Source organism: Thermothelomyces thermophilus, chromosome 1, assembly GCF_000226095.1.
Source record: "Thermothelomyces thermophilus ATCC 42464 chromosome 1, complete sequence".
NCBI classification, from domain to species: Eukaryota; Fungi; Ascomycota; class Sordariomycetes; order Sordariales; family Chaetomiaceae; genus Thermothelomyces; species Thermothelomyces thermophilus.
The window spans coordinates 2,900,258-2,916,216 of NC_016472.1; the positions used below are offsets into that span (position 1 = coordinate 2,900,258).

Consider the following 15,959-nt stretch of genomic DNA (forward strand, 5'->3'; position numbering starts at 1 on the left):
CCCTTTAATATAGATGTTTCTAGTATTATTAATAAGTACTTTTAACGTTTCTAGTCCGAGGTAGCTAGCTCTTAAGTACTAAAGATCCTTAGTATCCTCTCTTATAATAGGTAACGCTTACGTCTAAGACCTTTTACTATATATAGTGAATATATTCTACGAGGATATATAAATGTTCATAATACCCGCTTTACTAATTAAGATATAGTCTAGGAAGCTCGAATAGTAGGAAAGTGGCTTATATTTAAGGAAGGTAAGATTATATTTACATTCTAACTTATAAAGGATAACGTTATTTTCTAATGTTCCGAAACGTAGTAAGCAATCTAAGCTATAGTACTAAGTGCCTACCTTAAGTAATAGAGCTTCTAGGACAATATTAATATAGAATCCTTCGATAATAGCGATATCCTTAAGCGTTAAGCTCTTAGTATATAATCTATATAGTCTATCTAGAACGTTCTCAATTATCTAAGTGCCCCTCCTACTAATAGGAAAGGTCGTTATACCTACTTTAACGAACTTAGGATCTTCTACCTTAATAAATATCCTAGGTAAAAGGAACTTCTTATCATTAACTAAGTAGGTCGTATTATATAAGTCTAGTAAAGTGCTTTCCGAAAGAGGATAGCGTTATAAAGTAATTATACTAAATGTCCTATAGTAAGTCAAGAGCTTACTAAGTAGTTAAGGGCTAATAATTAACGTATTAAGGGAACTAAGGTATCTTGCCCCTAACTACCTAGAATAGAATAGCTCCCCCTACTTAGCGATAAGTTAGCTTTTTAGTCTAGCCTACTTTAGCTTATCAAGCTCCTAGCAAATCCTCTTATACTCCTTATTAGAAAGGTACAAGCGTTACTCGTTACTATAGACAGCTTACTTAAGCGTATAGCAGTCTACTAGATCCTATAGATGTCTTAGATACTTATAGGGATATCTTATATTACGCCGCTAACTACTATAAGAGTCTCCATATAAGTCTCTGCCTCTCTCCTTACCGCTCTTCTAAGCTATAGGAAGTATTAGCATATAAGTTGTCAAGAAGATTCTATACTTCCGAGAGACTCTAGGTTACATGTCGTTGTTAATTAGGATCTCGGCCATTGTAACGAGGGTACTAAGCTCCGGAAGTGGCTATCCCATGCTATTAGCAAGCTCGATTTCTATCCTCTTGTTCGCTACCTAGGTTAGTAAGATATGTATAGCGATAGCGTTAAGAAAGGTATAAAGTCCTTATATACTTTATACTTCTAGGATATCGTATTAGATAGCTTACTAGAAGGCAACATTAAAGTTACGAATCTAGCGCTATAGATTAACTCCTAAACATTTAACTACGTTAAGACTAGTTATATATTATACTATAACTATTATATAAAGTATTATAATGGATAGTATAAGTATAGAGCAAAGTACCTAGATAATCCCTCTAATAAGGTTAATATCCTTCTTCCTATACGCTTTTATAGCTTTATAGAGTTTAGGATCTATAGTATATACTAACTAGCATTATAGCTATCTTATCCGCTTACTAACGTCTATAGTATACATAATATCTTTATAAAAGAAGTCTTATAGTTATACAAATTTAGCTATAATAGCTATATTAGAAGGTATTAAATCTATAGATATCGAGGGTAATAATCCTTCTTAAAGTTGCTCCTAGGAAGCTAAGATAAGGTTATCTCTAGCTTGCTTATAGGTTAGGCACTATAGAACTTCTAGATCTAGCTCGTGGTCGCCATTAGGGTTAACGAATCCCTATATACTAGCAAATTCAGCCTATAACTATAGTTTAATATACTACAAGTTCTAGGAACTAGGTTCTATAAGGTATATAGAAGTCTCGACTAGGATCTTGGACATAATAGACGGATATATCGTCGAAAGCGTATTAAAGCAGGGTAAGAGAGTTCGTAATAGAGGAAGCTACTATTGATATTAAAGATACGTCAGCAGAGGAGTAGTCAAGGCGCCGGGCTTATAACTGCCGAACGTAGTGGGAGCTTCGGGAGCGTTGAAAGCAGTCTGTAGGGGGTGGCTGTACGAAGGAGATAGTGCCTTGTGAAACTATCTATAAAGGAGACAAAACGACTGATATTTATAGACAAAGTGACTGGCTAAAGCGTTGAACAGCCTTATATAGCTGTGGCAAATGTGTGGCTAATACTCTTAGAAGCTCTACAGCTTCTGACACGATGGATGTGACAGGAAGCCCCCGCGTAACATGATGTGGAGATGGTATTGGTTAGTTTCTGGTTCCTAATTGTCAGCTTATTCTTTTCTGATATTCCTTTTACAGGTTAATAACCTCGATAGCACTTGACGCCAGAACAGGTGAACTGCGTGCCTATGTTTCGTGAGATCGCGTAGCGCCGTCTTTTATGTATCGTTTGGAGAAGAGATCTAGAAACCAGTTCAGATAGGTTAAAACCTACTCTAGAGTCTCAGAGCCAGCTTTCAGGGAACATAAAAGACATGACTAACTAATTATTTGGCCCCTTTAACTTCTATAGTCCGGGTTAACAAGTAACTGACAGTACGGATTAATTACATTGTGTATAACGCGGTTCAGACCACAGGGGCTTGTCTCCCCTTTACCGGTAGTGCCGGTGGGGCCGGGAGCCGGCTGGATTGAGACCAGAGGAGTCAATAGGCCCGAAATCCATGTTGTTGTCTACTGTTAGAGAGGAAAGACAAAGCGAACATAGATATGATCATAACAAAAAAAAAAAAAAAAAACACGTCACATGTTGTTTAAAGCACTTTCGCTTAGTGCTAAAAACAGTGACAATCTCCTCCGGGAAGGCTCGAACTTCCAACCTCCTGATTAACAGTCAGACGCGCTAACCAATTGCGCCACAGAGGATCACGTGTTGTGGTTCTGCTCCTTATTCTAGTATTATTAGTCCGAAAGGCAATAGATTTGATCAAAGATAGTGAAATATTCCTTCCGTATTCGAAAGCAGCCGGCCGCTGAAGGTGAGACGCAGCGAACAGGTCGAAGAATCTTGAACTTTCCGGGCAGCAGTGGGAAACCGATGTAGAAGAGGCCCCGAGAAGCGCTCTCTAGGCAATGACGCCACAAACGTTTCAAAAGGGGGCGGCTGAGTGCATTCCATCCTTCCCTACGTAATCCAAAACCAAACGCGCGTACCACGTGACTGTGAGCACACTCCACTTTACGGTATTTCCAAACTTTCCCGAAACCTTGACACAACCAATCTTTCACTAGCGGAATCATCGGTCACCATGCCACGTCGCGTAGATGACGATGTCCACGCGGCATTCGTGGAGTTTCGCGCCGGTCAGGATGACAAGTGCCTGTCTGTGCAGTGGTAAGTGGAATCGTGCCTCATTTCTGATCGGCCGCCCTTTGCGGCTCTCGATGAAAATGAGCAGACGCGCCCTTGCGTCGCGAGCTGTGTTTCTCCCGATGGCCCGATTAGGAAAGAAATAGCTGACGGTCATGAACAGTATGTACTGTCAGCAGGTGAGGGCCAAAAACACGACGCGTCAAAAGCAGCACCTCCTTCAGTGCGCCCCGTACCTCCAAGCCCACCCCGACGTCGCACTCCAGGCTTCAGCGGCATCGGCCACGGTAGCTCCCGCTCCTGGCCCCCAGGGACATGGTGCCCCCGCTCCACCGTCAGCTGCGCCAGCTGCCCATGATGGCTCGCACCAGCCGCACGTTGCGCCCGTGCCTGCTGTCCCTCCGTACGGCCATGAGGATGCTGCGGGAGAGCACACCAACCTGAGCTTCATGCCCAATCCCCGCATCAACGGTTCGCCCAGCCACGCCCGCCCCTCGCTGGGAGCCGAAGGCACGCCCGCGACCAAGAAGCAAAAGACGAAGCCATCGCCGGCTTCCAACCTTCCCGAGATTCCCCTGCGCGATGTCCATGCGGCCTTCGTCGAGTTCCGGGCCAAGGAAGACGACAAATGTCTCTCGGCTCGGTGCATCTACTGCTCTCAAGTCCGGGCAAAGAACACGTCGAGGCAAAGAGAGCACCTGATGACGTGCCCCGGTTACCAGGCCGTGCTCAAGGACAAGATCCCGGCCAATAATCTCCGCCACCAGTTTGACGAGGACGATGTCGCCAGCTCGCTGGCCCTGCCGGCACCGGCTCTCGACCTCGACTTCAGGATGAGCATCAGGGTCAAGCCCAAGCTGAACGTGGGTGCTAGTCCGGCCGGTCGGCAGAGCTGGATCTCGTGCGTCGGTGGTCAGTGGGCTGGCACCTGGGGCAAGGGCGTTCTTCTGGTCAGTAACACCCCGTTCCCCTCTATCTTGTGGTCCTGGTCTCGGTGCCGGAACTAACCAACGACTCTCTCTCTACAGCCTAGCGGGCAAGATACTCAGACAACCATCAAGGACACGGCCACCCGCATCGACGCGCGGTATCTCATGCAGACCAGCGATGAGCACCCGGCCCTGATCATATGCAAGATCACCGGTTGGCTGACGGGCGAGCGCGACGTCATGGAACGGCTCCAGGACCCGGTGGCTGCCGATAATGTTGCCGCACACCGGTACCGGCTTCGCGTCACCATGGAGCTGGAGACGGGCGACGAACGCTACCAGGAAGTGAACACGGGCATTTGGGTTGGCAGTGGCTGCCGGCGGGGTGCCGAGATCGTATACGATGCGTACCGGATCGGCTAACTGTTGCCGCCAGAGCCCCTGCTCCAAGTCACAGTGAGGACGTCTGTGTCATTTTGACCCCAGTCTGCTCTGTTTTGTTATTGTGTTTTTACCTCGAACGTTTTGTCGGTGTTTGGGAAGGTTTGGCTTTTTCTTATCGTTTTGGAGTTGGCTGGGCGGAAAGGCACACGGCTTGCCAAAAGTCGGTCTGTAGTTGTTAATATACCACTCTCGCACACTACGGGAGTGACGCCGCTTCCCAATCACGACCATACATACGGGCCCCGGACCGCCAACATGGTGCATAAATCGGACGAGGTGAATGGCAGCGCAAGACGCGGACCATCGCCTCACACACGCATACTCTCTCTACTTACGGCCTCACACTTCTCTCTCTCTCTCTCTCTCTCTCTCACACACACACACACACACACACATGCTCTCGTTTTCACACTATTTGGCGCCAATTGGCCCGCTCCTGTATGGACGATGGACGGGAACGAGCAGGTCGGCGGGCGGGACGGTGAGGGAGAATGGCAGTGCCAGAAGGGAGCTTCGGATCGAGTCTATAGCGTACCGTCTTTTCTTCTTTCTTTTCTCTTCCTTTTTTCCTTGTTGATGTTGGACCTCTCATGATACGAACTAGGGGAAGGTCATTGCAACAGATCTTATTATTCTTGCCTCTTCCTTTTGTTACCCTCACGAGAATAAGGGAAGGAGGAGGCGGGGGAGGGGGGACAGAAAAGGAATTTGCATCTATGCCCTGATCCGTCATTGGCGGTTCATCACCTTTGCGGCCGCGTCTAGATTAGGGTAAATGCTTCCAGACAAGATCACCTGGGCAGCACTGGTGATGGGGAAACTTGCAACTGCTTGCTCTAACAGGCAGCTCCGGTCTTCCGGAAGGGGAGAGAGCAAAAGACGTCCTGCACTTTGTGACTAAGCTGTTCTTATTTGGAATGGTGCTGTCTGAATTCAGTTGGTCGTCAAACTCTCTTCTCGTCACTCGCGTGCGCATGGTATCATTGCCATGGCAGACGAATGTGAAACAGCCTTCCTCCTCTTGTCAGGTTTTCACAGTGGTCGTGATGGTAATTATGGGAACTATTGGTCGTGCGTTGATGACTCGGTTACTTGAACAAACAAGGCTTGCGTTACACCTCGGACGGAGGTGGGAGCTGGGGACGGAAGGGGGTTCCCGTTTCCAAATCGTGTTGTTGACGGTTCTGACAATGCAATGTCCAATATCGTCTGTCGCGCTTTTTTCTTCCCGAGCCATAATTATGCTTTGTAGGGCTCAACCTCCCAGAAGAACAATGTTGACGTAGAATCGGGGAACAAGAGCGTCATGATTAGAACATCTCAGTGTTGTCAAACTGCTTCGAGGCCTCGGTTGTAGCAGTGCCAAAGCAGGGCCTCAGAGCATTGCCGGAAATTTCGGGCGGGAATCGTACCCGGCTCCATGGAAGAGTTTCTGTCACCGCTACTTTCGTCCCATAGTCTCCGAGGCTTTACATCTGCTGGAGTTCAACTAGTCGGAGCGATGAATATCCGTCAAATGAGGTCGATGGCGTTGACTGAACTGGTCTAGCCTGGGTAAAGCAAGAATATAACCGAGCTCTGGTAAATTTCAGTGCGCGATGGCAAGTGCGAGCGTCTTATCTAAGATGGTCGTGGGAAGTGGGGCTAAAGGGCAGGCAAGTCAGATCGGCGAGTGATCAGCGCGATATTTGGGGTCAGAGCGGTGGGGAGCTCCCGAGAGGCCTTATCGCGGATTGGAGACGACACGAAAAATGGTTGTCGGGAAGAAACTGGTCATCAACCACGCTGCCCTCGCGAAAAAAGCTGCTGGACGTTGCAAATAAGTTAGGGAGCCCCGATCTCGGGACGTCTTGGGTGCAGGCCCATGGCGGCCCGACCTGCAGTGCGATCGAGCCAGAGAGACGGTACGGATGCCTATTTGCTGCGGCTGGCAAGTTCCGCGAATTTGTCAGGCTGCGTGGTTCTGGCAGACGCGCCAAGATGGCAGAAACATGCAGTCCTACACAAGCGTAGGGCAATGAGCGTGCTACGAGTAAGGCCGACATGTTCGTCATGACGGAGCGACAAATGTGGATGAAACATAATAAACTGTGTATGTGCAGGATGCGATAACAAGAGCCGACGTTGAATTAGCCTCTGGGCTAGAATACACTATGTGGTCTGGGATCGACGGCATTCCCGCGCGAGGATGCCGCAAGCTCACCAGCTCCACAGCGGGGACGTAAAGGGCCGTACACTAGGCCGCGGCCAGAGCGACCCAAGTGCATGCCAGAGTAATCTTCTTTGCCCTCAGGACTTTGCATGTCTCGGGATCAAAGACGCCTTTGCCGCTAGGCTAACAGACAACCCAACCCACCGGGTTCCAGTTTGAAGAATGCAGGGACAGACTACCACGTAATCCGTATTACACCACCACACACAGTGTCAAACTTGATTCTCCCAAGGGGACCTTACAAAACCTTCAGTTTATGGGCATCGGTCATTTCAGCTCCTGCGAACATCGGGCATTCTCGAGTCGGCAAATGTTCTCGGCCAGATTCGCAGGCACGCGAAGGGCCGGAACGAACCTAACCGGTTTTAGTTCAATTGAGCCTGGGCACGGGAATGGAGCTTCGAGGCTGGAGGGTCCAAAAACAGATTGGAAGGAGGGGTCTCTGCAGAACATTTGTTTGCTCCCAGGGACCTAAGGCGGTTCCCATTGGCGCTGTTGTGACCCTCCGAGCTTCCCTGCCGTCGCTCTTTCTCTTTTCGGCAGAGACGTGGCCGGGTCTGCTGCTGGAAACTTGGAAATCAATTCTTTCAGTTCCAAATTCGGGACTCTGCAGCACCAACCAACTGGCTGCTTGGGCAACCAGCGGTAATGGCCGCTTCACGGTTAGAAAGCCCAGGCATGTCGCTCCCAAGAATCAAACAGACTCCCCATGAATCGATCTTCCCTCCTTACGCCACCCCTCCCCCTCTCCCCCTCCCCGAGCTCCTCGAAGACCTCCTTTTGCAGGGCGCATTTACCGAATTCGCACGATTGCTGGGTCTCTGCCCACCACCAGTGCTCGGCGCCCCTATCACTTCTTCTCTCCACAAAAAAAAAAAGTTCAGCTCTTGCTCCCAGGACCGAAGTCCTCCCGATTTCTGGATCCGACAGCCACCGTCGCTCGAACCCCAAGATTCAGGTAGTCACAGTTTGAAAGAGGAAAGAATGGTCGGACAACATGCATTTGGCCCCGGGTGTCGCTCACAGGCGACACCATCTCGTCGGTTTGCGCTTTGAAAGGGTTGTGTGTTACTGTACATCCACAGATTCGGCGGGTGGCTGTCTCTTGTCGCGGCAGCACCCCGTCCCGCCATTCATCATTGAGTGTTACTGCCCGGAGCCTGCTCAGTCCAGCGTCGCACAGGTGCGGCCTTGGCTACCCTGACTCCCTGGTCCAGCATGTCACTGGACGGTCCACGGCTGCAATCCTGCACTTTGAGACGCGAAGTGGAAGGTTGCTGCAGAGGAATTCGGCTATGTTGCCTGAAGGGGCCAGACCAGTCTGGCCAGGGAGAAGATCATCCTCCCCTGCCTCTCGCGCTCAAGAGGGGACAACACGAAGCGTTCTCCTGCAGACTGCCCAGCCAACAGATCCGAGCACCGACATGTCCTAATGTACGGAGTATGTGCGGACAGTATCTCGTACTTGGAGTATGTACATACATACATACGTGTACGGATTACAGTACGTACATACCTACATCCTTACATACGCAGTCGACTAAGCCCACGGCCAACTAAAGACAGAGACAGCCGGAAGAGCTCGGCAGCCTCGTTCTCCCCACGGTAACCTGGCGGCCGAGACAAGACAACGTCCATCTCCACACAGAGCAACGTGGCCACGTCGAGCGTTGCAGTCACAGCAGATTTCGAGGACTTGCAATTTCTTGTGAGGCCCAAGAAATGCGATCTTCACTTGCTTTAAAAAGGCAACAGAGTCCTTCAAGAGTTTATTCAGATCAACAAGGATGATGCACAGACATTGCAGCGTTACTAGTAGGTACGATTGCCGCAATCTTCAAGCAACAAGCTGGCGTCGGAGGAAGTCGCTCTGGGCGATTATAACCGGGCAAACCCCCCCCCCCCCCCCGGGGCATGAACAGGCAGAGTGCCGGCCTGGGATTGGCGGAGAGATCCCCGTCGTCATCCCTGGCCGCTAATTCGTGAATACAACGACATGGCGCTTTTTGGGAGGCTGGCGGAGGCTGGTCTCAATTGGTGGGGTGGTCGCCGTTGATTCAAGACCAATGGCAATGTGCGATCATCTGCTTGAATTGCACTGCATTGCGTCCTCTACCCTGTTGCAGCAGAGATACCGGAACGCTGTGCCCGTGTGCTTGGCTGCTAACGGGAACCTTGTATGTTTATTACAGTACACGCACTTGTTGTGATGGGCTCCTCCCAGGAGATGGTCGAATTCAGCAGCAGATCGGAAGTGCAGCATGCTGCGGCTAGATCCTGCTTCCCGAGACGTTGGTGTCTGTAGCGCTACAGGCGCAGGCCGACATGGCAGGAGGGTTGAAAGAAAAGCAACGCCCTGTCGCGTTAGCACGCTAAATTATTCCCCGACGGCATTGGGGTAACTCGACTGCGGAAGCCGGCTTGTACCGTAGAGTAACCGCAGGGCGCCAGTCCGTTGAGAACCTTCAAACCCTCAACGGCGCCCCGCCGTCTTCAAAACCGGACTCCGGCCCTCGGTTCCTCAGCGTCGGGAAACGGCTGTGACCAAAATCCTCGCAGTGCCAATCCAACATCGTTCTACCACCATCTCAACTATTATCCCCCCTTCCCCTCCCCCCTCGCTTCCCGAAAGCCCTATCCACCAGGTGGTCCCATTTAACGCCCTTTGCCCTTTTAGGTGGCGAGGGACAGAGATGGATCACGATCGCGCCTGGCCTGCAAACGGGTCGTCTGAGGTACGCCAGGTTGCGGTGCTCATTACTTCTCTCTTTTGTTATTCTTATCTCCGAGGAGAGGCTATCTCTCTCCAGGGAGGAGCCCGACCATTGACCATTCCAGTGCACCCATCGCGCTGGCGTCCCGACTAGTCGCTGGAAAGCCTAACCTAATCGTAGGGACTCGATGGGCTGCACGACAGCATGTTGGCCACCGGCCTCGTCGCTCAACCGCTTGCTCATAGCCGTAATAACCCTGAGTCAAGTCAACCTGGCCCGTGGACAACTGGTACGGTACCGGCTTGCTCGCCGCGCTTTGGGGGTTTATTTGTCCAGACACAGCAACAAGGGGCCATCCACCCATATGGACTGCCGAGTCCAGCACCGACAGCTCCGGTCGCCTCGCCGCCCGACTGGCCGAACCATGATACTTCGTGCGTCGTTGGCGCCTGGCCCGTCAGTCCAATAAGCCCAAGCCCAACCGTCGGCGAAGCGGTGGGCGTTGAGCTCAACCATAACCTGCTTTATCAACCCCACTCAGCTCAGGCAGCACACGCCTTGTTCGACGTCGGGTTCCGAGATTGGGTCGGGAATGCCAACTTCCACTTGGACCTGCACAACACGTACTCGGCTGCTCCCACTGTCTCCTCACTGCCGCATGCAGTTCCGCCCAACGTCGGGTCCGCTTGGCCCGGTCACCTCCCAACCACAACTCTGGACAACGGAGAGTTGCCAGAGACAACAGCATTTGGACACACTATTACTCGTTCGTCCGACCCACCCACCGTTCCTGGGCCAGCTCTTCGCCCAACCCAAGCCGAACGTTGTACGGCCTTCCTTCGGTGCCCGCCCGCGTATCCACCGAGCAAGCGGCCCCTATCTCGCTCTCGACAAGAGCATCAACCTCCAGAACGATCAAGTCAGCCCGCGACAGCTCCCTAACCCCCGACCGTAGAAGCGACGGAGACGAGCGTAAAGCCGAACACGACAGAAAAAAAGGGACAGAGACCCAAGGCGAAGAAGCCACCATCCTCACCCGCCGCCGCCGCCACCGCAGCCGCAGGAGAAAGAGGCTGCGGGCCGACCCTCCGCACGGCAACCCGCCGCGTCAAACGGCCGGCCCCTGCTCCCCGGCCGGGCGAGTCGGCCGCGCACCAGCGGGCGCGCGCCAACCACAACCTGGTCGAGCAGCACTACCGGCACCGGCTGCACGCGCGGTTCGAGGCGCTCCTGGACTCGCTCCCAGAGGGAATTCTCAACGACGACGACGACGACGACGACGACGACCAGGCCGTGCGGGGCGATCCCCGAGGAGGGACCGGCGGGGACGCCACCGTCGCTGCCCGCGGCAGTGGCGGATGGGATATTAACGACGATCAACAGACCGGGGCCCTCGCCACCGGCGTTGGTGGTAGGGGTGGTGGCGATGGTGGAGGCATCAAGGGGCGAAATAACAGGCGGATGAGCAAGGTGGACGTACTGACCAAGGCCGATAGAGTAATTAAATTTCTGGAGGGGGATATCCAGAGGATGAGGTGGGAGATGGAGGAGATGAAGAGGCAGAGGGAAGTGGCCTTCAGGAGGGTGGCCCCAATGGAGACCGGTGTAGAGGTCAGGGGGAACTGCGAGTGGAATATGGAGGGTCGGTGACGTACGGAAGGGCGGATCTTTTTTTTTTTTTTTTCCTCATTCTTTCTTGGTTCCAGTTGCGATCCGCTGAAAACTGAGTTGATCAGTGTCTGGGATCCAGTGGAGGCAGCATACGATATCACGAACGACGAACGGCCATGTTATATTATTATTATAAAAGGAATGATGGATGACACCTTATGTCAGAGGTTAAAGAAAAAAAAAAGGGGGGGGGGTTGTGTTGTTGTTGTTGTCATCATGTTAATCAGATAATTAATCTACACTTCGAACCGTTTCTACGAGACCTATTCAGTGCTCTAGTCACGGGGGGCTTCATCATCGTGACATGTTTATCATATTTGCCATCTTGGTTGCAGTCCATTAGCACTCAATTTCTCTCCATCTAGTACCCCAGCCTGCAAGCCAACATCGGGGAGGGTAGATTCTGTTGCGGTTTTCGTGAAGGCAGCTTGTTTTCCAAGAAAGAGGAAGAGAACCAGAAGGAAAACCAGAAGGAAAGCACAGAGCAACAAGCCTGACTTCGCCAACACTGCATTTTCGACTACCTCCCATGGGGCAAAACACCCCTCCCCATTCGCTTTTGGCAGAATAGGATTCACCACGCTAAGGCACATTAAAGTACGTTGTGGCCTGATGCAGTACGTTGTCTACGGACGCGTCCATCATGTAAGGCTGGATAAGATAAGACCTGTGGATCTGGCAAACAGGCTGGCAAACGGAGGGTTCTTTGTTCCTATCCTCTACTTATACAGAGCCACAGGGCCAGCAATCGTGGGAAGGAGACATCGCACTTTTGAACTATTTATAACTTACCAACTTTCTTCCATCAATTGGAACTATCTTCCATCTATTGGAAACTATCTTTTATCAAATGGTAGCGGAAATTCTGCTCTAACCATCTAAAACCATTAGTACTAGATTCGTTTCGTGTTAACGAACATTTAGTACTACTTTCGTGATAGTTATGCTCTGTTTTAGTAACTTGGTAACCGAACTAAGTAATTCTATTATAACTACTATAAAATCTCTCCGTTCCTGGTGACTTAGTAACTAGGGCAGTCTTCTATCTACCTCTCTAAACCTGGTAACTTGGTAACCAGTGGTGTCACGAGCCAACCATATACCGCGACCCGGTGGGGTGCAGCAGGCCGAATGAGCCACCAATCAAGAAGGACACGAAGCGAGGCTGACACGGATCGCTAGGGAGCGCAGGCTACTACGAGCGAACAATTGCCAAAAGGGGAAAGATAGCGGAGGATAGCTAGCTACCAAAGGCGATCCAAAGACAGGATCGAAGAAGGCCATAAGCGATCAGGAAGAGTATATATACATGTAAATAGTCACTCGTTATGGTGGACTCTGGGAGTTCACCAGTGGTAACAATCACAATCACAGTACTCATACCAAGCATTGCTGATTACTGTGAGAGACAACTCTAAGTGTTGTTGTGAACCCTTTGGCTTCACCGAATCCCTCAGACGACCTGCCTGCTTGTCCCGCTTCACCCACCTCCGTCTGGACCCTTTCAGAAGAAGTCTGAGTTGGGTTCGTCACACGTTGTTACCACTCCCTTTGTTCTGTCATGGTTCAGAACGGAGGAGACTTCGACCTCGACATCGACATGGCTACCGACGTCACGGCCGAACAGCTGCTCACTCAGCTTGGTCAACTCCAGCAGCGGATCCAGGAGTTGGACCAGAGAGACAAGGCTGCTCAAGCTCGAATCAAGGAACTCGAGAATCGCGAAAAGTACTCGCAGAAGTTGGTTAACGAGGCCTACGCCAAAATCGAAGCGCTCGAGACCGCCAAGGCGAGCCGCATCAAGATCGAACCACCTGGTAAATACGGAGGAACCAAGGAGGATCTCGCAGGATTCCTGACAAACCTCCGATCCTACTTCCGGCTCAATAACGACAAGTTTCCGGACGACAAAGCCAAAGTCCTCTACGCAGCTACGAGACTGGAGGGCAAGGTACTCAGATGGTTCGAGCCTACGTGGAACGACTACCTCACTGAGGAAGACGAAGACGACCGAGACGCGTTCACACAGGCAGTCTTCCGATCTTACGACCGTTTCAAAGAAGAGCTTCGAAAGGTTTTCGGCGATAAAGACGAGAAGATTCATGCGCAAGAAAGACTCGCCAATCTTCGACAGACCAAGTCAGCAGCCTCCTACGCCGTACAGTTCAGACAGGACATGCTCAAGTCTTAGCTTAACGACGAGGCGTTGATGCAACTGTTCTACAACGGCTTGAAGGAAAAGGTCAAGGACGAGCTATACAAGTACGACCGGCCTGAGACCCTGGACGAATACATCGCACAGGCCATCAGAATCGATGATCGACTCTACGCACGAGAGCAGCAGAAACGAGGTCGAATGAACGGAACCACGGTTAAGGCCAACGACAAGAAAAAGCGAGCGTACGTTAGTACCTCGTACGGGACGCACCCCGGAGCCATGGATGTAGACGCAGCGTAGAAGCAGGACCAGAAGAAGGCGACCAAAGACAAGTCCAATGTTACCTGCTACAACTGCGGAAAGAAAGGGCATTATAAGCGAGAATGCCGGAGCCCGAAGAAAGAATGGAAGCCAGTCCCTGGAAAAGAAATCGCGGACATTGACGAAACTACCAAGAACGTCACCGAAGTAGCAGCTACGAGCTACGAAGACAAGGATAGTGACACGGACAGTCTCGGACACGACGGCAACGGTAAAGACGAACAAGCACCGTACTCCGAACTGGTCACTGTGGACCTAGAGACAGGTCTTGCCGAATGGGACATGGCAGGAGAGTATACGCCGCCAATTTCGATTCTCCCAACCTTGAGGCAGTGGGGTTTTACAGTTACGCAGAGGCGGGATGGATCGTGGACAACCGACACCTAAGGAATCGAAAGACCCGGACCTAATGCTCTATTCCTCTAGGAACGAATCGAATGGTACCGTAACGAAGTTTTCCGACTTAACACGGAACTGCGCGAACGGGATGGGCGCTTGACTCGACTCGCCTAGTAGAGCGATAAGATGAAGGACGAAATGAGGGAACTCCGACGTATCGTGGAAACCATCAAAGGGGAACAGCCTGTGACATATGATGGGCCCGATAGCTACGCCGAGCACTTTGACGATCAGCAACTTAGCCACGACGTACGGAACCCCGAATACCAGTTCATGCGCGCGAACCGCGGAAAAGACGAACGTACGTGGGAAAGCTACTGGAAGAAACACTCTTATATTAGCACTGGAGTACCTATGGTCCACGTACAATGGGAAGGATTTGGGAAAGAATTCTAATACCTCCCGGGCGACGCCACGCGACTGTACCCTCGACATGAGGCACATGCGCAAGTGCCCTGGTTCCAGTGTGTGGCACACGAATGCCGATACCACTTCCGCGACAAATTCGAAAACAACCACTGGCCGACCCGACAGGAGAACGGGAACGGAGGCTTGTGCCCTGTGGAATGGGTCTACGATGTAGGAAACAGAGCGGCCGAATTGCTCTGGAAGATCGAAGCCCGCGATCTAGAAAGCATCACGATAGTTCCAAGACGAGCCTGGCCTAGGCACTGCGGAACCGGACGAGACATATAGGACTTGTGCTAGAGCAACGATTGCCTCTATTACGCGGACGAAAAGAAATTGCGAATTCGGGAGCTTTAGATGAAGCTATGGTACGCACGATGGAAAGCGGAACGGACCTAATGGTAGGAAGCCGCAAGCACTCAATGGCTTACGGAAATGAGCACGATCGACGAAGCTGCTATTAGCCGAACAACCGGAGAGGTTAGCACTGACCTGGGAAACGGGTCAGGGCCCTTCGAGGGGCCCGGAAACCATTAACGCCCGCGTAGCGGCGAGTGGTAGCGCAGTATAGGAGGAACTAGCGTAAGAGACTACTATACCGAGACCTCCCGGCAGAAACATGGGAAATCGCCGTAATCTTTGGACGACGGCGGCAAGACAAGCGGCTGTGGATAACAGCATAGTGGAAACAGCACGAAATGCTCGCACTAGTGGACAGTGGAGCAGAGATGAATCTGATTTCGCCGACACTGGTAAATCAGCTACGGATACCCTGGAGAATGAAGCGGAAGCATAGCATAGTCAAAGGGCCATTTCCGACACAATAGGTACGCAGGGAGACCGAACCGATCGACATCACTGTGGCAGGGAAGACTATAGCAGTCGTATTTAGTATCGTGGACATGGGTAACGACAAAGACATGATATTGGGGTTACTATGGCATGAAGATTACGACCCGGACATTAGCTGGAAGAATGGTGGCCACCTGCGACCCCGAACGGAGTTGTATTCGACCAGCGAGATGGGGAGCGCGCAAGGATCGCGAGCGGACGATGCTCAGAGAAAGGCATGTCCTACGGATCCACCGCAAGAGACGGACAGTGGCAGGCAGACCACTACGGACTCTGGAAGAAGCGGTATAACGATACCGACGTTGCGACAGGAGGAACGAGCTGAATCGCCGATAGCTGTTCTCTCCGTTGACGAATGCGGAGCACTGCAATGGGAGTAGTGGGTTGAGACAGGAGAAATCGCCAGTATCGCTATAGACGGAACCAAGTTCGCATACTACTAGAAAACCGAGAGACGAGACAAGACTAGGGAAGTACCGAAGGAATACGAAGGACACCTAGCATTCGAACCGAAGCATCTGGAAGGATTACCAG

The 15,959-nt window shown here is 51.4% G+C and overlaps 3 protein-coding genes and 1 non-coding gene across 4 annotated transcripts; 3 read left to right on the forward strand and 1 right to left on the reverse strand.

The window, feature by feature from the left end:
• Window positions 1-2,798: 2,798 nt before the first annotated feature.
• On the reverse strand, window positions 2,799-2,872 carry MYCTH_t41. Its single transcript has one exon. It is a non-coding gene; the product is annotated as a tRNA-Asn (tRNA).
• A 376-nt stretch (window positions 2,873-3,248) lies between these two features.
• MYCTH_2131805 (uncharacterized protein) lies at window positions 3,249-4,909 on the forward strand. The gene is made up of 3 exons (XM_003658978.1): window positions 3,249-3,341; window positions 3,481-4,267; window positions 4,346-4,909. Exons 1-3 carry the CDS (start codon window positions 3,256-3,258, stop codon window positions 4,667-4,669), a joined length of 1,197 nt encoding a protein of 398 aa, XP_003659026.1. The 5' UTR covers window positions 3,249-3,255; the 3' UTR covers window positions 4,670-4,909.
• Window positions 4,910-9,595: 4,686 nt separating this feature from the next.
• MYCTH_2136757 (uncharacterized protein) lies at window positions 9,596-11,450 on the forward strand (the record flags this gene model as incomplete). Its single annotated transcript, XM_003658979.1, has 3 exons — window positions 9,596-9,637; window positions 9,797-10,382; window positions 10,680-11,450. 3 exons carry the CDS (start codon window positions 9,596-9,598, stop codon window positions 11,264-11,266), a joined length of 1,215 nt encoding a protein of 404 aa, XP_003659027.1. The 3' UTR covers window positions 11,267-11,450.
• A 1,398-nt stretch (window positions 11,451-12,848) lies between these two features.
• On the forward strand, window positions 12,849-14,748 carry MYCTH_91282 (uncharacterized protein; the record flags this gene model as incomplete). Its single annotated transcript, XM_003658980.1, has 4 exons — window positions 12,849-13,031; window positions 13,902-14,111; window positions 14,283-14,466; window positions 14,507-14,748. The coding sequence occupies 4 exons, from the start codon at window positions 12,849-12,851 to the stop codon at window positions 14,746-14,748; spliced, it is 819 nt and encodes a 272-aa protein (XP_003659028.1).
• Window positions 14,749-15,959: the final 1,211 nt, after the last annotated feature.

Bases quoted from the DNA above. Each gene is read 5' to 3' on its own strand.
- MYCTH_2131805 (XM_003658978.1), top strand. From the start codon at position 3,256: ATGCCACGTCGCGTAGATGACGATGTCCACGCGGCATTCGTGGAGTTT. The intron at 3,342-3,480 runs GTAAGTGGAATC...GGTCATGAACAG, and splicing joins AAGTGCCTGTCTGTGCAGTG to TATGTACTGTCAGCAGGTGA. The intron at 4,268-4,345 runs GTCAGTAACACC...CTCTCTCTACAG, and splicing joins GGGGCAAGGGCGTTCTTCTG to CCTAGCGGGCAAGATACTCA.